At 41.7% G+C, this 21,066-nt stretch overlaps 2 protein-coding genes across 2 annotated transcripts in view; one reads left to right on the forward strand and one right to left on the reverse strand.

The window, feature by feature from the left end:
* Positions 1–19,841, reverse strand: part of PIGH (phosphatidylinositol glycan anchor biosynthesis class H) — a 101,500-nt gene extending 81,659 nt beyond the window's left edge. The window contains exon 1 of the mRNA XM_053697840.1: positions 19,760–19,841. The gene's annotated coding sequence lies outside the window, so the exon portion shown is untranslated. The remainder of the gene's footprint in view (positions 1–19,759) is intronic.
* A 134-nt stretch (positions 19,842–19,975) lies between these two features.
* ARG2 (arginase 2) overlaps positions 19,976–21,066 on the forward strand; it is a 34,363-nt gene continuing 33,272 nt past the window's right edge. The window contains exon 1 of the mRNA XM_053697838.1: positions 19,976–20,200. Coding sequence (XP_053553813.1) covers positions 20,084–20,200 — 117 coding nt within the window. The 5' untranslated portion in view covers positions 19,976–20,083. The remainder of the gene's footprint in view (positions 20,201–21,066) is intronic.

The following is a 21,066-nucleotide window of genomic DNA, read 5'->3' on the forward strand; positions in this document are numbered from 1 at the left end:
AAGTGAGCGGTAGACACTCTCCTGTCAAGACTCCTACCGCATTTAAAAGTCAGTAGTTAGGAGTTTTATGGGCTAACGCCGGAACATAAAACTCTTAACTAAAGTGCTAAAAAGTACACTAACACCCATAAACTACCTATTAACCCCTAAACCAAGGCCCCCCCACATCGCAAACACTATAATAAAAAATTTGAACCCCTAATCTGCCGACCGGACATCGCCGCCACCTACATTATCCCTATGAACCCCTAATCTGCTGCCCCTAACATTGCCGACACCTACATTATATTGATTAACCCCTAATCTGCCGCCCCCCAACGTCGCCGCCACCTACCTACAATTATTAACCCCCTAATCTGCCGACCGGACATCGCCGCCACTTTAATAAATGTATTAACCCCTAAACCACCGCACTCCCGCCTCGCAAACACTAGTTACATTTTATTAACCCCTAATCTGCCCCCCCAATGTCGCCGCCACCTACCTACATTTATTAACCCCTAATCTTCCGACCCCAACGTCGCCGCTACTATAATAAATTTATTAACCCCTAAACCTAAGTCGAACCCTAAGTCGAACCCCCCGCCTAACTTAAATATAATTTAAATTAAACGAAATTAATGTAGCATAATTAAAAAAATGAATCCTATTTAAAACTAAATACTTACCTACAAAATAAACCCTAAGCTAGCTACAATATAACTAATAGTTACATTGTAGCTATCTTAGGATTTATATTTATTTTACAGGCAACTTTGTATTTATTTTAACTAGGTACAATAGTTATTAAATAGTTATTAACTATTTAATTACTACCTAGCTAAAATAAGTACAAAATTATCTGTAAAATAAATCCTAACCTAAGTTACAATTACACCTAACACTACACTATCATTAAATAAATTACCTAAACTACCTACAATTAATTACAATTAAATTCAATAAACTAAATTACGAAAACAAACAAACACTAAATTACAGAAAATAAAAAAAGAATTACAAGAATTTTAAACTAATTACACCTAATCTAATCCCCCTAATAAAATAAAAAAGCCCCCCAAAATAATAAAATTTCCCTACCCTATACTAAATTACAAATAGCCGTTAAAAGGGCCTTTTGCGGGGCATTGCCCCAAAGTAATCAACTCTTTTACCTGTAAAATAAAAATAAAATACCCCTCCAACATTAAAACCCACCATCCACACACCCAACCCTACTCTAAAACCCACCCAATCCCCCTTTAAAAAAACCTAACTCTAATCCCCTGAAGATCTCCCTACCTTAAGCCGTCTTCACCCAGCCGGGCAGAAGTGGTCCTCCAGAGGGTCCGAAGTCTTCATCCGATCGGGGCAGAAGAGGTACTCCAGACGGTAGAAATCTTCATCCAAGCTGCATCTTCTATCTTCATCCTTCCAGAGCGGAGCCATCTTCTATCCAGCCGATGTGGAGCCATCCTCTTCAAACGACGTCCTAAAGAAGAATGAAGATAGAATCCTATCAGCCAATCAGAATTCAAGGGACACCATCTTGGTATGACGTCATTTAAAGGAACCTTCATTCTTCGTTAGGACGTCGTTTGAAGAGGATGGCTCCGCGTCGACTGGATAGAAGATGGCTCCACTCCGGATGGATGAAGATAGTAGATGCCGCTTGGATGAAGATTTCTACCGTCTGGAGGACCTCTTCTGCCCCCAATCGGATGAAGACTTCGGACCCTCTGGAGGACCACTTCTGCCCGGCTGGGTGAAGACGGCTCAAGGTAGGGAGATCTTCAGGGGGTTAGAGTTAGGTTTTTTTAAGGGGGGATTGGGTGGGGTTTTTTTCTTTTACAGGTAAAAGAGCTGATTACTTTGGGGCAATGCCCCGCAAAAGGCCCTTTTAAGGGCTATTTGTAATTTAGTATAGGGTAGGGAAATTTTTATTATTTTGGGGGGCTTTTTTATTTTATTAGGGGGATTAGATTAGGTGTAAGTAGTTTAAAATTCTTGTAATTCCTTTTTTATTTTCTGTAATTTAGTGTTTGTTTGTTTTCGTAATTTAGTTTATTGAATTTAATTGTAATTAATTGTAGGTAGTTTAGGTAATTTATTTAATGATAGTGTAGTGTTAGGTGTAATTGTAACTTAGGTTAGGGTTTATTTTACAGGTAATTTTGTACTTATTTTAGCTAGGTAGTTAATAACTATTTAATAACAACTACTGTATTGTACCTAGTTAAAATAAATACAAAGTTGCCTGTAAAACAAATATAAATCCTAAGCTAGCTACAATGTAACTATTAGTTATATTGTAGCTAGCTTAGGGTTTATTTTCTAGGTAAGTATTTAGTTTTAAATAGGATTAATTTTTTTAATTATGTTACATTAATTTAGTTTAATTTAAATTATATTTAAGTTAGGGGGGTTAGACTTAGGGTTAGGTTTAGGGGCTATTAAATTTATTATAGTAGCGGCGACGTTGGGGTCGGAAGATTAGGGGTTAATAAATGTAGGTAGATGTCAGCAACGTTGGGGCGGGGGGGCAGATTAGGGGTTAATAAATATAATGTAGGTGGCGGCGATGTTCGGCGCAATATATTAGGGGTTCATAGGGATAATATAGGTGGCGGCGGTGTCTGGAGCGGCAGATTAGGGGTTAATAATATAATGTAGGTGTCAGCGATAGCGGGGGCGGCAGATTAGGGGTTAATAAGTGTAAGATTAGGGGTGTTTAGACTCGGGGTTCATGTTAGGGTGTTAGGTGTAGACATATTTTTTATTTCCCCATAGGAAACAATGGGGCTGCGTTAGGAGCTGGACGCTGCTTTTTTGCAGGTGTTAGGTTTTTTCCAGCCAGCTCAGCCACATTGTTTCCTATGGGGAAATCGTGCACGAGCACGTTTAGCCAGCTTACCGCTACCGTAAGCAACGCTGGTATTGAGGTGAGATGTGGAGCTAAATTTTGCTCTATGCTCACCTTTTTGCGGCTAACGCCAGGTTTAAAAAAACCTGTAATACCAGCGTTGGCTTAAGGTAGCGTTAGAAAAAAAAGCCTTGTAAGCAACGCACCCCTGTTAACACCAAACTCATAATCTCGCCGAAAGGTTGTACATTAATTATTATACAATTCTTATATTGATCTCGAAAGGAAAATAGGACCAAGGTTAAACTCTAGTCCCAACAGTGTGGAATTTATTCCGTAGATAGATATAATGTCTAAGTATTCAATCATGCTAATCCAACAGTGGAGAATCAACAATGAGTGTTTCAATCCGTGTGATTCCTTTTCTTTTTTCCCAAGATAAACCTTTTTATTTTACCACCTAATAATAAAACAATATTTAACCAAAATTTACAACGAGAGATATAAATATAGCTCAAACAGTAGTATATGAGATGGTATTTGGACTAGTTTTATCTTAATTTTCCTTCCCAAAATGGTTAGTTCTCTATTTGAGTGACAAAGGATATAAAATAAGAAAAAAACTCTACAAGGGGAAGGGGAGGGGGGGGGGGAGACCCCCCCCCTTGCCATTCAACAAGGAAAAAAGGTAATATAGGGTGTTAAGATTATGCTTCAATCAGTATTTCTCCCAATTTTTGCAGCGTATTATTGATCTATGTCTAGAGCAATTATACATTCACCTCTAAGAGATGTTTCAAGAAAAAAATCATGCTGTGGAAACGGTTTTAGGATGTGGCGCTTTATGGGAAGAGGGAGGATAATAATGTCTCAACCTGTGTTTTACGTCCAGTTTAGTATCAAATTGTTCAATAAATAATTGTTTGAGCAATTTTTTTTTAGAGATCCATAAAGCTAAAATACATTTACAGGCCAGTAGTAGAGTGCAAAGTGTGAGCATTCAATGCATTTATCCCAAGAAAAGAAAGAAATTGTTTTCGGGTCAAAAGAGAGATTCATTTTAAAAGTAACTTTAACCCAATGTTGTAGTTGGCTCCAAAAAATATGTTATATATGGACATGCATACATACAGGAGATTGCTAAATTAGCTGCTTTAGATCTTTCTAAACTATTTTGAATATCCCGAGCTGAAAGTTCTTCCAGTTCTTCCATGTGTAGCTGGGTCAGTACCCCCTCTATAGTAGTAGAGGTATGTTTAATTAGTTGGTGGTAATTAAATAGGAGACAGGTAGAAGTTACCCATTTTATATGCAACATTTACATTAGCAAAGAGAGAGTTCCCAAAAATGTGTATTTTGAGATATTAGGGTATTTACATAGTGTCTAGCTTGAAGGTGAGCAAATAAATGTGCATTAGGTATTTCAAATTTATTTTTTAGGTCTTGGAAAGTTCTAACCGTGTGGGACAATGGGTCCAAGAGCTTACCTATTGAGATGATGCTCAGGGATCTCCAAGTTATCTATTGCTTGTTATTTAATATTATAAGAAGCAAACATCCTGAAACGTACAAGGCACTAATACAGTAACGATTCTGCTAAATAGCCATAAACAGAGAGCAGACACCCCCATCCCAGGCAGATATTACAATTTGTAAACTTTTATTGAAATCCATATTTAAGGATTAAAACACAGTAAAAGTTGCACACCTAGTTTCAATACAATGACACTTCTTAAAAGGGGTATGGACCAATTAGGAGTGGCATATGTACATATCCAACAATCACCTCCCAAGTCCTGCTTAGGAATGGCATGAAAGGGCAATGTCTATATAACCAATTAAGAAGAGCACCCTGGGTAGTGCTTGCTGATTGGTGTCTACATTTAGCCACCAATCAGTTAGCGCTACTCAGGTGCTGATTTGCTGAACCAAAAATGGGCTGGCTGCTAAGCTTACATTCCTGCTTTTCAAATAAAGATACCAAGAGAACGAAGAAAAAACGATAATAGGAGTAAATTAGAAAGTTGCTTAAAGGAAGACTCAATCAAAATTAAACGTTCTTTATTCAGATAGAGCATGCAATTTTAAACAACTTTCTACTTTACTTCCATTAACAAAATGTGCACAGTTTTTTTATATTTAAACTTTTAGAGTCACCAGCTCCTACTGGGCATGTGCAAGAATAAGTGTGTATGCATTTGTGAATGGCTTATTGCTGTCACATTGTACGTGTATGCATTTGTTATTGGCTGATGGCTGTCACATGGTACATGGGGAGTGGAAAAAGACATAACTTTTAAAATTGTCTGAAAAAAAAATCTACTACTTATTTGAAGTTCAGACTAAGTGCTATTGCATTGTTTTGTTATCTTGCATTTGTTGATTATGCAAATCTACACTGTTGACTGGTCCTTTAAACTTGCATGCTCTATCTGAATCATGAAAGAAAGAAAAAAATTGGGTTCCATATCTCTTTAAACAAATACTGAAACAATGGCATTTGTGTAAAAATCAATTGCTTTGAAAAGAAATTGTGCATTCTATTTATATACTGGAATTTTCCTTGAAAATACTTACTAGCCGTTAGCCAACATTACATACATGGGGAGCAGCCAGAGAACCTGTGAGTAAAGCTTGTTAGTGAGGGATGATCAGGAGCACTGTAATGCATGTAAAACTGCTTATACTGATGATGATCTTCCTCCTAGGCATACTCACAATGTATAAGTTACTCTGCTAGTTGTATTGAGATATTTATAGATCAGCTGAGTCACAGGAGGATTATATTTATAACACAGTGAGTCTGTTACATTATCTGTCTTCTAGACTCCTATTTCAAAAGCTGAAGTAGAGAAGAGTAAAGCACTGTGGTCAGAGAGTTCAAAGTAATATTAAGAAGACAGAACTGTGTGTATTAAATGGATATGGAAGTCAAATTAAACTTTAATAGCTCGGTACCTCCTCCCCTTCCCCTTGTAGCAATTTTAAGATACTTTTCAATCTATTTCTATTAAAAATTTACTTGGTTCTTTTGATATAATCTGCAGTAATGTACTACTGAGAGGTAGCTGGTAATTAGTAGCTACACACATTTGTCTCTTGTCATAGGCTCATCAGATATGCTCACCTAGCTCAGATAAATGCATTGCTATTCGAGCTGACTTTAACTATGTGTTTAATCCCGTTGCACCCTTTTAGATGCAAACAATAGTGCAATGATATCAAGGTGTAGATCAATGGTTCCATCTCTCAGTCATTCCTTGGACAAGGCAGGCACTTTGTGAAACCCAGAGTTTTCCAGAGCCAGAACTGTGAATAACTAGCGTATTGGAGCTATTTAGGCACTGCCTTTTTGTTCCATTTTAACCTCTGTGTAGCCAAACAATAGTCCTCATTTCAGCCACAGTCGCACTGTATCAAATTGAAAGCCACATAAGTTACCTCCAACATATTTTTAAGGGACAGGAAAGACAAAATTATACTTGTGTTATTTAGACCCACCATGTCATTTTAAGATATTTTTCAATTTAATTATATCATCCCATTTACTCTGTTCTCTTGGTATCCTTTGTTGAAAATAATATGTACATATCCTATACCACTGGGAGATAGTTGGGTGACCGGTGGCTGCACACGTTTATCTCTTGTAATTGGCTCACCAGATGTGTTCAGTTAGCTACTAATAGTGCATTCCTGCTCTGGAGCTGACTTTATGTGTTTAATCCCTCTGCAGTGGTTAAACACATAGTCATATGCAATCAGTATTTATTTCCCTTTCAGTAACAGTAGAAATATGTTTAAGGAGCATTTTCACTTGCTTTACATTGACGTTCATTGTGGTTTTGTGGGCTATTGTCAGATCTTTATACAAAGTTCTAACTAGCCAAAGGGAAAACACTGTTTGATCACAAAAAATATATACATTGCTTTACCCTATATAAAAAAAAGTTAACGAATAATGACATTTACAATGAAACTTTCATGTTTTAGATAGAGCATGTAATTTTAATATGCTTTTTAATTTACATCTGTTCTCTTGGTATCCTTTGTTCAAAGCAACCTAAAAAGTCTCAGTAGTTGTAGTCCACTACTGAGCGCTAACTGGTGATTGGTGGCTATGTACATATGTCTCTTGTGATTGGCTCACCAGCTGTGCTCAGCTAGCTCCCATTAGTACATTGCTGCTCTAAGGATGACATATTGTCCTAACATTCTACTGATATGGTTTGCAAATTCACTGTTATCTCTCACAGCTGCATCCACAGTCTCTCAAACTAACTGGTCCCTTCCTTTTCAACCTAGGGTCGCCACCTCAGCCATGTTTTCCTAGACACTTATGAGTTACACATGCTGCAGGGTGTACAGGGAGTAATAGGAATAAGGCTGTTCAGAAACACAATACGTTACTTCTGCACACCTATCAGCATGTGTAACTCATAAGTATCCAGGAAAACATTGCTGAGGTGGAAACCTTATTTCAACCTCAGACTTTGCCTCTGTTTTTTCCTTACTCGTTCCCTTTCACAGTCAAACCCCCAAAACCTTCACCACTCTCTCCTCTTATTTGACCCAACTCATTTATCCTTTTGCAGTAAGTGTCCCTCCCACTGGAATCTCACTTCTGGCCCTGCCCCTCTCACAGCCTGGGGCCCTCACATTCACCAAAATAATGTCAAATGATCAATTAATTAGTTGTCAAAGCAATTAGTGTTTTTATAGTATCTTATTAACCCTTTTGATATGTAAATGTTACATCATTGTATTGTACGCAGATTTAAGAAATAATGAGGAGAGTACTGCATAAGCATCAGGACAGTAAACAAAAAATACTATGCACTCATATGTCTTTAAATAATTTGATAAATAAAAGTTATTTTTACATTCATAAATGTATGTGCAGTGTTTCCTGTCAAATGCTATATTATTGCTTAATACCACCGGGAATAGGGTCCTCAATTCCCCCTGTATCTGTCTGTAAAATATTGTCTTTTATTGTATTGTTTCTCCGTTGTACTTTTATCCTTGTACCCATGGGCAGCGCTGCGGAATCTGTTGGCACTTTATAAATAAAGAATAATAATAATAAAATTTAAACAGCTGCACTAATATATTATTTGAATTTAGCAGTGGTTAACTCTAATAAATATGTGTGTTTTGTGTTTTAATTTAATTAGCAATTAGTGCATCATTAAATTATTAAATCATTTTTTGAGCATGTGTGATTATATAATCTAAACCAGAGTTTGTCAACCGCGGTCCTCAAGTACCCCCCAACAGGCCAGGCTTTCTTTATAGCTGAACCAGTGCACAGGTGAAGTAATCAGCTGATAAGTAACCATGGTTATTAATCTGCTTTCACCCATCAGCTGATTATGTTACCTGTGAACTGGTTCAGCTATAATGAAAAACTGGCCTGTTGTGGGTTCTTGAGGACCGCGGTTGAAAAACAAGAGAAGATGTTGGTGGTCCTTGACAACATCAAGCAGGAATTAATTTCCTCTGATGGTGTCCCCCTGGTCGTGCCACAACTCCCTACAGTGTCTGGCTGGACATTAGTAAAAAACCGACGGAGGAGGAGTTAAATTACAATCTCCCTACACACGTTGCGTAGTACTGCGCAACTTGCGTAGCTAGATTGTATTTTTAACTCCTTCCGTCCGGCGCGCTGCTCAGAGGAAGATGCTTCCATTCTAAAGCCAGCAGAGGTTGGTATAGTCTTGGCTTGATATAGTAAAATTAAAGTATATAAAAAAAAAAGAAAATCTTAAAAACAAAAATTCCATTAGGTTTCCTAATTCCTCCAGATGGACTTACATCACTGTTTGACTTCTTCCCCTCCATCTTCTTTTTTTTATTATTAAAGATTAGTGGGAAAGCCTGCCCAGAGGGCAGTCTAATGTGGTGACGGAACCACCGAACCACCCTGCCATTTTTGAAAGGGCAGTCTATTGTGGTGACGGAACCACCCTGCCATTTTTGGAAGGCAGTCTATTGTGGTGACGGAACCACCCTGACATTTTCGGAATCCACCTGGATGCAGCTTAACTCCTCCGGTCCGGCGCGCTGCTTAAAGGAAGATGCTTCCATTCTAAACGCTGCATCCAGGTAGATTCTTTCACCACCCTGCCATTTTTGGAATCCATCCAGGTGGATTCTTTCACCACCCCTTTTGCTCTCCCCTCCCTCTTTTGCTCTCTCTCCCCCTCTCTTTTGCTCTCCTACCCTCTATTTTGCTCTCTCTCCTACCCTCTATTTTGCTCTCTCTCCCCCCTCTCTTTTGCTCTCTCTCCCCCTCTTGTTTGCTCTCTCTTTCCCCCTCTCTTTTTCTCTCTCCACCCTCTCTTTTGCTCTCCCCCCCCCTCTATTTTGCTCTCTCCCATCTCTTTTGCTCTCTCTCTTCCCTCTTTTTTGCTCTCTCTCTTCCCTCTCTTTTGTTCTCTCTCCCCCCTCTTGTTTGCTCTCTCTTTCCCCCTCTCTTTTGCTCTCTCTCTCACCCTATATTTTGCTCTTGCTCTCCCCCTCTCTTTTGCGCTCTCTCTCCCCCTCTCTTTTGCTCTCTCCCCCCTCTCTTTTGCTCTCCCTCTCCCCCTCTCTTTTGCTCTCCCTCTCCCCCTCTCTTTTGCTCTCACTCTCCCCCTCTAATTTTTTACAATTAGTTTAGCTAGATGTCATGTTCTGTTTTGTTTAGTCTCCACGACAGGTAATAATTCTAGAGGTACTCTAAAGTGACAAATTTATTATACAAGCATAGTCATACCAAGATATTGCCTGGTATTATATAACTCCGCTAGCCCCGATCCCTTTCTTTTTTTGTCCTAAAGCAAATTTATTTGTTACCTGAATAAAATCACAGGCCTTACACCTATTATTCCCGCATCTGAAGGTCCCATAGTGTATTAACCAAGAGCTTCCTGAACCTACAACCTTTTGTGGAAGTTGTGTAGGGGAAAGAAAGTCCTCTAACGTTACTCCTCTCCTATATGAAAACCTACAGCCCTGTTTGACATGTTGTTTGAGTTTGTTGTCTGCCAATAGAATTGGTAGATGTTTCCTAACTATTCCACACAAACATAGTTTTGTTCTCCTCTACATCAATTATTTTCTGTTTATCCATTAACAAGTTTTGCCTTGTATACGAGTCAGCTTGCATTCTCGCGCTTTTTATCACTGTATTTGAATAGCCTCTCTCTCTAAGTTGCTGAGTGAGCAGTTCACATGCACTCCTATATTTATCAATGTTACTGCAATTTTTTTTTTTACCCTTATGAACTGCCCCTTCGCAATCACAAAGGGAACATGTGACGGTTGATTGCTAGTTGCATGCAGCAGAGTATTCTTAGAAATTGGCTTTCTATATAGTTGACTCAATTTTGTTGTTATTTATTCCAATAAGGGATACATCCAAGTAGTTAATCTTACTTTGGTCAAATTCCATAGTGAATCTCAAAGTCACAGAATTATTATTCAGATAATCTACGAATAATAAAGCCTCCTCTATACTACCTGTACATATAAAAATCAAGTATGACCTAAAAGGGTTCCTATCTCCAAAGATGTGCACGGCCTCCCACCAACCTAAAAAGAGGTTGGCATAGGATGGAGGCTAATAACAAATACCCTATACTGCTGAAAGGAATGGTACCAGCTCTTAAACAAGGGGGAGGGATTCAGTTATCATGAGCCTCAAAGAAAAGTTTCTTAAGACAGCCTTACATTGCTATTTATATTTGACTAGATTGCTGGATTTGAATAAAGGGATAGCAGATCTTTGTTATGTATGCTGAGACGAATGGGGCACTTAAAGTGATATGAAGCCCATTTTTTTATTTCATGATTCAGATAGAGCACACAATTTTATACATCTTTCTAATTTACTCCTATTATCATTTTTCTTCATTCTCTTGGTATCTTTTAGTGAAAAGCAGGGATTTATGCTTAGGAACTGGCCCATTTCTGGAGCACTCTATGGCAGCAGTTTTCCAAGAATGTTATCCATTTGCAAGAGCATATTTACTGCCATGTACTGCTCCAAATGCCTACCTAGGTATCTCTTCAATGCCTAATATAATGGGAATGAAGCTAATTTGATAATACAAGTAAATTTGATACTTTTTTTTAAATGGTATGCTCAGTCTGAATCACAAAAGAATTTTTTGGGGTTTCATATCACAAACTTAATTTGAGGTGTGGTAGTTTTGACCTTAGGTCATCAGAGCTTAGAAATGGTTTTCTGTCACTCTTTCTGAGATATTGGGGAACTAATTCTGTCTTCACCATGGACCCCATTATTAAATAAACCACATGAAACCTAACTCAATAACCTTGCTCTATAATGCCTCAGAGCTAGTATCTGATGTTATGGATAGCAGAGATTCACATCTAGAACCATGGCTTTTTTGCCTGCAATAGTCCACTGCATTGTCTTATTCCACTTCTTTTAACTGAACACAGCATAAAGCCAAAACAAAGAGGACCTGTTGTTACATGACTGGAAAAGAAAGTCTGAAAAATAAATGATCTAGCCAGACATTAAGGTGATTGGACGTTGGGTTACATTCCTGAGTCTTCAGGAGGAATATTTAAAGTAATATTAGTTATAAAATAACTTTATTAAAAAAAACAACTGCAGTAGTTTAAGCCTCCAACACATTTTGGTTGTATGTGCAGCATCAATCTTCAGCAAAATTCACAATCTTCTGATTTTCCTTTGCAGTAATACACTGAATATTTCAGATATACACTGTGTTCCTCTATTACAGAGACAGCACAGAAGAAGCAAATTATTTTGGCAAGCACTATATCCTGACTGAGATCGCCTACTTATATTTTGTTCCTTCTTTTAGAGCCTATCCATCTTTGTAGCTTTAAATAGGAAGCCATGGAAGGTAAAAACTTTATTTTTGATCTGGCCCAGCATAACAGGATCTTAAAGATACCGCATATGAAAAACTACATTTGGTCCTGCATTAAACACCTGATGAGCCAGGTGCAAAGCATTACTCATTAGGGTATGTTGACCTTGTGGCTTTGACCCTGTTGTTACAGAAGCATTAGTTATTTTGTTGTGAAGAGCTTATTTCCCAGCAGCAATGCCTGAACCAGCCAAGCCAGCGCCTAAGAAGGGCTCCAAGAAAACCGTAACAAGTATCATTTCATAAAGAGTTAACTTTTTTCAGCCTTTAGAAACTATTGCCTAAATACACATTTGCTGGCTTCAGCTCTAAGTTTAGTGATAACAAATCCCATTGTCTAATCACCTCCGGAGCCAGACTGCTAATTGATAAGATGAACTTGTAAACTTGTTATCTTAAGTACTGTAATCCTATTGTGGCCTGTCAAAGGACAGTGCTCTCTATCTAAATGTGTGATGGGGGATTTTGTGCTTCCCCCCCTCTCCTCCTGGGAGTGCCCTGTGTGCATTTAACCTTAATAAAAAGCAGGCTGGGCATCCCAGTCCTGAGTTCTTGTTTGACCCTCAATCGCAGCGTTGACTCGTTTTTGTGGGCAGAAGGGTATCCTAGCTGTACTGCAGCTAAGGGAGATTATTCTATATTTGCGAGACTCATATAGAATACTATGGAAAGCAGCTTCTCCCCTCTTTAGCAATAGGGATCCAGGCTACTAAGCGGTCCATCTCTCAGCGAGACTAAGGGTAACCGTAACATTTGGCGGCAGCGGTGGGATTTTCCTGGATTTCCTAGGAGAGGTACAGAACGGATGGAGAGCGCTTATGAAAAATTGAAGCGTACAACCCTAAAGGATTTACTTGAAAGCAGAGGGGGGTACGCCAGCAACCGGCCGAGGAGAGAGCTGATCGCAGAATTGACCGAACTGGATCAGAGCTTCACAATGGCGGAAACACCGACCACGATTAGTGACGAAAAAACCAGGATTGTTCGGGAAAGGCTCTCATTATACGGGCCGAACCCCTCCATGGAATTGGTACAGCAGTTGATGGCGGAGGCGGATGAGGATATACGAGAGACTCGAGCCCACGAACTCAACCTAGCGAACGCACACCGCAATGCTGAAGCCCCGCAGGTAATCATCCCTGTCGAAAATGCTGGGAGGCCCAAGATACCCTATGCGGCATTTCGACCCTTCCTAGAGAGCGAGACAGGGATTGATGAATATTTGTCGGACTTCGAAAGGCAATGTGCCCTGCACCAGATTCCCAACAGAGAGTGGCCCACGATATTGTCTGGGAAACTATCCGGGCGAGCCCTGGAAGCCTTTCGTACTCTGGGTGCTGAGGAAGTGACACAGTATGAGCTAGTTAAGGAGACACTGTTGCGACGGTACGCTGTAACTCCGGACACGTATCGCCGACAGTTTCGGGGCATGAAAAAGAAGCCTAACGATACCCATATGGAATGGGCGCACCGAATGCGGAGAGCGGCAAATCACTGGCTGAGCGGAAGTAAAGCGGTGACTGGTGAGGAAATTTTACAATTGTTTCTCTTAGAACATTTTTATAATGGCATGGAACAGCAAGGGAAGGAATGGCTGCTAGACAGGCGGCCTTCTACCTTAGAAGAAGCAGCCAAATTGGCCGATGAACATTATGACTCCCGTCTTCACGAACCCATGAACTACCGAGCTCCAGCACGGGTCGAACCCAGAGAGGTTTACCGTGCACCCCCTCGTGCTGAATTTCGAGCCCCAGTGCCCACAGGGCCCGTCCGACACTCAGGACCACCCAATAACAGCTCTGAGCGTCCCAGACCGACTTGCCACCGATGCAAGCAACCAGGGCATTTCATGGCTAGCTGCCCCCTTAATACGCACCAGACACCCAGGAATTACAATTACCCCTCTGGGTCCTATCGTCCGGCCCGGGCCCTCTGTGTTAACCAAGAGGCCCCTATGGAGGGATATGTGGGGCCGCTTCACGAGGCAGACCCTGTATATGCTGCCTCAGATAACCGCCAGCACCATCGGCAGAGGGTATGGCTCGAGGGGCGATCTACCGAGGGATTGCGAGACACAGGGGCTACTATCACGCTGGTACAGAGTCATTTGGTGCCAGAGCACAAGCGATCCGGACAGACTGTGGCCGTTAGAGTGGCGGGGGGGGATGTGTACAAAATTCCAACAGCTAAAGTGCATCTTGATTGGGGAACGGGAAAGGGGGCTGTGAACGTGGGCCTAATGGATAATTTACCTGCCGAAGTACTACTGGGCAACGATTTGGGCCCCATGACTTCTGCCTATGCTCCAGTATGCAACAACGAGGCGGACCCAGTGACTACACGGGCCCAAGCCCGGACGGAGCGAGAGCTCTCACCAGTGCGGGAGACACAGGTAAGACCTACCCCGACCTTGCCTGACCGGTTAGGCCCCATACCCTGGGGCACCCCAGATGCTTTCGAGGCAGAGTCTAAGACTGACCCGACCTTACAAAAGTACCGGGAACGAGCAGAGACCGGAGGGGGCGGGGCAGATAACGAAACATTCTTATGGGAAAAAGGGAAACTATACCGCTGGACAGAGAAAAGGGGACAGCGTAGGCGACAGCTGGTAGTGCCCCACAAATACCGTCAAGAAATCCTCAAAATAGGCCACGACATCCCCTTAGCAGGCCACCTAGCCGTAACCCGTACCCTACACCGCATTACTCACACGTTCTTTTGGCCAGGGGTGCACGCTGACGTTAGAACTTACTGTAACACCTGCGATGTGTGTCAACGAGTAGGAAGGCGAGGCGATCACCCTAAAGCCCATCTAGTAAATATGCCCATTGTAGAGGAACCCTTCAGCCGGGTTGCTATTGACCTAGTGGGACCACTGGCTACCCCTAGTCCCTCCGGTAAGCGCTACATTCTTACCGTAGTGGACTACGCTACCAGGTACCCAGAGGCTGTCGCCCTATCCAACATACAAGCGGATACGGTAGCGAATGCACTAGTACAGGTGTTCTCCCGGGTAGGATTTCCAAAAGAAATCCTATCCGACCGAGGCACCCAATTTACAGCTGAATTGACCCAACAACTCTGGCAGGTTTGCAAAATTAAGTCCCTCCTGAGCTCCCCATACCACCCCCAGACGAACGGGCTATGTGAGAGGTTCAATGGGACACTCAAGCAAATGCTCAAGACGTTCACTCAGGAATACCGAGACTGGGAACGCTTCCTGCCGCACCTCCTATTTGCTTATCGGGAGGTGCCCCAGGAAACGACAGGGTTCTCTCCCTTCGAGTTGCTCTACGGAAGAAAGGTACGGGGACCCCTCAACCTGATCCGGGAGCACTGGGAGGGAGAGATGGAGGCTGACGGTGTCCCCATTGTGCCATACGTGCTGGAACTCGGGGACCGAATGGAGCAATTAGCCAAATCCGTGCGGGCTAATCTCCAGTTGGCCCAGAGAAGACAGAAAGTATGGTACGATCGGGGGGCCCGAAAGAGAATCTTCACCATAGGACAAAAGGTGTTAGTACTTAAGCCAGTGAAGACAGACAAATTGCAGGCATCCTGGCAGGGTCCCTACCAGATCGTAGAGAAAAGGGGAGACACCACTTATGTGATAGCTAGCTGCCATGACAACAATTTTAGAAAGACATTCCATGTAAACATGCTCAAGGAATATTTTGAGCGACCAGAGAACGTGACGGCCGTATGTTGTTCCCCTCAGGAAGACCCAGACAGTCTACCCATTCCAGACCTATTAGAAAAGAGTCTCCCCACAGGTATAGTGGCTCAGGTTCAGATAGGAGACCGACTTAGCCCCACTGAAAGGGAGCAGCTCAGCCAACTCCTCCAGTCCAAACACCTCACCTTCTCCCCGAAGCCAGGGTACACTACTTTAACCACCCACCAGGTAGATACTCCGGGACAAGCTCCCTTGCGCCAGGCTCCGTACCGAATCCCCGAAGCAGTTAGGACAGGAATGAAGAAGGAGATCGATGAGATGCTCCAGCTCAGGGTAATTGAGCCCTCCGATAGTCCCTGGGCCTCCCCAGTTGTCTTGGTGCCCAAGAAAGATGGGACCACCCGGTTCTGCGTAGACTATCGGAGGCTCAATGAAAAAACCGTGACGGACGCTTACCCTATGCCCAGGGTAGACGAGCTACTCGATCGTATAGCCAGGGGAAATTACCTGACCACTATTGACCTCTGCAAAGGTTACTGGTAGATTCCCCTGGCCCCGGAGGCTATCCCCAAGTCGGCATTCGTCACCCCATTCGGCTTATATCAGTTTAGGGTAATGCCGTTTGGGATGAAGAATGCCCCAGCTACATTCCAGCGCTTGGTGGATAGGCTCCTGGATGGCTTCCAGAGTTTTGCTTGCGCCTACCTGGACGACATAGCGATCCACAGTGAGTCCTGGGAGGACCACTTAGCTCATGTAGGAATGGTTCTGGATCAGATCCGGGCTGCTGGCCTGACTCTGAAGCCAGAAAAATGTCACTTTGGGATGGCCGAGGTACAGTACCTGGGTCACCGGGTGGGGTGTGGAAAGCAGCGACCAGAGCCGGCCAAGATAGAAGCGGTCGCCAATTGGCCCACCCCCATCACTAAGACTCAGGTCCTAGCCTTCCTGGGCACGGCAGGGTACTATAGACGGTTCGTACCAGACTACAGCACACTTGCCAAACCCCTGACTGACTTGACCAAGAAGAACTTACCTCGACAGGTCCTGTGGTCTCCCCACTGTGAAACGGCTTTCCAGGCTCTCAAAAATGCTCTAATTAACGCTCCTGTCTTGGCGGCCCCAGCCCTTAACAAACGTTTTATCGTCCATACAGATGCTTCCATGTTTGGGCTGGGAGCCGTCCTCAGCCAAGTAGGCGAAGATGGAGGGGAGCATCCAGTTGCCTACATCAGCCGGAAGCTCCTGCCCCGCGAAGTCAGCTATGCAGCAGTCGAAAAGGAGTGTTTGGCTTTGGTGTGGGCATTAAAGAAATTGACTCCCTATTTATATGGGCAGGAGTTCACTCTGGTCACCGACCATAACCCGTTGGTGTGGCTGAACCGGGTCTCTGGAGATAACGGCAGGCTATTACGTTGGAGCTTATCGTTGCAACCCTTCAATTTCACCATTACTTACAGACCTGGGAAACAGAATGGCAACGCCGACGGGTTGTCCAGACAAACCGACCTCAGCCCCGCATAACCAGCGGTCTGGACAGCCTTAGTCTGCCCCGAAAAGGGGTCAGACCGTGTCTGCCAGAGTGTTCCACAGAAAGGGAGCACTGTTACAGAAGCATTAGTTATTTTGTTGTGAAGAGCTTATTTCCCAGCAGCAATGCCTGAACCAGCCAAGCCAGCGCCTAAGAAGGGCTCCAAGAAAACCGTAACAAGTATCATTTCATAAAGAGTTAACTTTTTTCAGCCTTTAGAAACTATTGCCTAAATACACATTTGCTGGCTTCAGCTCTAAGTTTAGTGATAACAAATCCCATTGTCTAATCACCTCCGGAGCCAGACTGCTAATTGATAAGATGAACTTGTAAACTTGTTATCTTAAGTACTGTAATCCTATTGTGGCCTGTCAAAGGACAGTGCTCTCTATCTAAATGTGTGATGGGGGATTTTGTGCTTCCCCCCCTCTCCTCCTGGGAGTGCCCTGTGTGCATTTAACCTTAATAAAAAGCAGGCTGGGCATCCCAGTCCTGAGTTCTTGTTTGACCCTCAATCGCAGCGTTGACTCGTTTTTGTGGGCAGAAGGGTATCCTAGCTGTACTGCAGCTAAGGGAGATTATTCTATATTTGCGAGACTCATATAGAATACTATGGAAAGCAGCTTCTCCCCTCTTTAGCAATAGGGATCCAGGCTACTAAGCGGTCCATCTCTCAGCGAGACTAAGGGTAACCGTAACACCTGTACTTTGAATTTCACCTCCCACCTGCCCTGACCTTGTGCCTGTAGGACCTTGATACGTACCTTATTCCTCCTCTCACTACATTATTAGATTGTGTTTTTTCCTGCCCTTGGGATCTCTCCAGTTACAACCAACTTGTTTCTGACAACTCTACCTACATATCTGACCTTTAAATGGTTCTCTTGGTACTGCCCCTAATTATACAGGATGTAAAACCTTGACAAATCCACTGGCCACCCATTCCCTCTATCCCAGTTTTCCTAGGTCTAAGCCATTTATATTAAATCCAAATCCTTTTTAACGCCATCAACCTAAGGACAAGCCCTCTAAACTAGATGATTCCTGCTCTAGAATTTCAGTAAAGGACCCACATTCCTTCTGTGCGTTCTGGGGCTTTAAATACCTTTTGGGGGCATGCTGGTAGGATATTTCTGTAGAGTGCACATACTAATATATATACTAGTATTTTTCTTTTTCTGATACTTTTAAAGAAGAGACAGACAAGGTGAGATGGATAGGATTGTTGCTCCTTCAACAAAGGATACCAAAAGAATTAAGCAAATTTGGTAATAGACGTTAATTGGAAGGTTGTTTAAAACTGAATAATCTGTATAAATCATAGAAGATGAAATCTCTCATAGAGTTACTCCTGCAGCAGTCATTAAACAATGACAACAAGATTAATCTTTTACAGTCAGGTAATGTCTTCAGAAGATACAGTACATTTATATGCAAAAGCATTCATGCTATAAATACTGGCTTGAGTTGTAGGTCTCACTGATTCTGTGCTTCTAAGCATAATTGCATTACCCTTATAATTGCCAGAAACCTTTTTGCTTGGACCAAACATAGTAGAATATACAAATAAAAGCACTTGGGACAAGGAGGAGTCCCATGCCCTAGTACTCTCAGCGATCCATATTCCAGTTGTAGAAAATCTAAAGAGTCCATAGCAATATTTATAGATGTACTGACATATGCTTGGACTTTTCCAACTAGCCTACCTATACCATCCCACACACTGCCATGGCCTATAATGTGACATTACTATGGAAGTTTAATACATGAAAATGCTTATCAATGAAAATGTATTATTGGTCAATCTCTTATTGGAGACCATTTAAACTTACCTAAAAGTCTTTGGGATGAGAAAGAGATCAAATCTAGTAACAGGTGTACAGGGGAGTAAAAGGAAGAATGGCCAGAAATAAGAAATGCAGGTGACAAAGAGGTTGGGGACTGACACAAAAAACGCAAACGAGCCAGTCACTGGATACAAATATTTAGTTATTGTTTAAATGTGAAAAACAAGCTTACTCTACATTATCCTGGGTAGGGAGGAGAGATTGGTGTCTACCACATATGTTAGAGAGGCATTTGTAAACTTCCTGAACTAATACATTGAATGTATTGGAAATATGTAGATTAAAAAAAAAAGAATGCATGATATATAAAATGCTTATATTTTCCTCAGACTGTAGGATAATGTCACTAATAATGTCATTAACGATGTCATCATCGATGACATGCAAATATACCAAGGAAGAAGTGTGAATGTTTACGTATGGAATGTCTTTAATGGTCAAATTTGAATAGAAAACATAAACTTTAGCATTAACTTTCTTTTTTTACGATACATATATAGGGTGTAAACAAGGCTGCACTTGCTAGTTGCTCAAAGTAAGGTCTGTGGCACATTCTCTCATTTCTTCTTTAAAAGCACCACTTTTATATTGTGTCATCAGAAAATCTACATGATAGATAGACAGACAGACAGTCAGACAGATAGATGCTCTCTGGTCAATTCTAAAATCCAAAAGTCTGAAAAAGGTTTTGTAGTCCATAACATTTTGCTATGAAAAGTTAACTCCCAGTGTACACACTATACAGCTAAACATGCACATAAGCCCTATATTTCTGGTAAGGCTGTCTGTATAAGTTCGAGTCTCTATATATTACATTACGAGCTAACAATGTCAAATTAGATACTAAGTGCTACTAAAATGAAATACGCATAATGCCTTTAACATTTCCATTGAAGGAAGTGACGCTGCTGACCTCAGTCACTTTAAGCATGTACCAGATTTTTCTCTCACCTCCTCTAGCTGGAATGAGTTCCCTTCTGTACCCCGTGCACTGCCTGTCCTTCCCCACGTGACCACACAACGGAGGTGTGAGGGGGGTAGAGCCAGGCGCGGCCCACACACCTCCGTAAACCTGCCTCTTGATTGGCTGTCGAGGACAGCCGCCGTGACGTAGGGATGAGGGAGTTCCCTGAGTTGCATCCAGACAAAAGCGAGATGTTGCAGCAGCTAATCTAGACTGGTGATAACGATCCCTGCGCCTACAGCATCCTCAGCCCGCCAGTACTGACATCAGCACAGCCAGGCACCATCACATTAATAAGCCTTACCATTAACATGTCCATCAGGAGCAATTTTGTCAGGCTACTGAAAAAGCAGATCAGTGGCATCAACCTGCAGAAGAAATGTACTGACTCAGTGGCAGTAATTGGAGCTCCATTCTCTAAAGGCCAGGTAAGAAACAAAATAGTAGACAGATGGCAGACAGACAGGGGATTGATATACTTTTTAGCTCATTAATATAATATAATTTAAGGATGGATACTTAATAGCATTTTTAGATCCTTAATATAATTTTATAATCATTAGACCTGCTCAGAATAATTTCAATGACTGGCAATAAATGGCAATATTATACATTAGTACTGTCCATCACCTTGCCCTTGACCATCACGTGGAGATCAGATCACTTATAAGATAAGATTAATTCTAGACTTATTTGCACATGCAATTAGATGATTTAAAGTCACCATATCTGTTAAAACACCATATTACAGTGACACATGATATCTAAACTAGAACATGCCCCAAATGTGCCCAGATAGATTCAAATACAAACTACAGGTATTATAGTGAACACGCAGGATAGATTGGTAAATACTCTGTTTTTTGTTTAGTTTTATACATTTCGTTATACAATATATATATTTCTTTTGTAAATTAAGTAAAACGGTAAAACAGTGCATTTAGAAATAATATACAGCTATTTTCCTAATGTCTTAAAAAGTGATTCTACAATGCGGTAAAATTAAAACTTTTAGTGAAACATAGTATTTCTTTAGATATATTCATCAAATGGATATAAAGCCAAACAAATGATTTGTGATTCAGATAGATCATGCAATTTGAAACAACTTTCTAATTTACTTCTATTATATTTTTTTTCGTTCTGTTGGTATCTTTAGTTAAAAAGCAGGGAGGTACGCTTAGGAGCCTGCACATTTCTGGAGCAATATATTGCAGAAGTTTTGCAAGTATGTTATCCATTTGCAAGAACACTAGATGGCAGCACTATTGCCTGCCATGTAGTGCTACAGATG

Source organism: Bombina bombina, chromosome 1 (genome assembly GCF_027579735.1).
Source record: "Bombina bombina isolate aBomBom1 chromosome 1, aBomBom1.pri, whole genome shotgun sequence".
In the NCBI taxonomy this organism is placed as follows: Eukaryota; Metazoa; Chordata; class Amphibia; order Anura; family Bombinatoridae; genus Bombina; species Bombina bombina.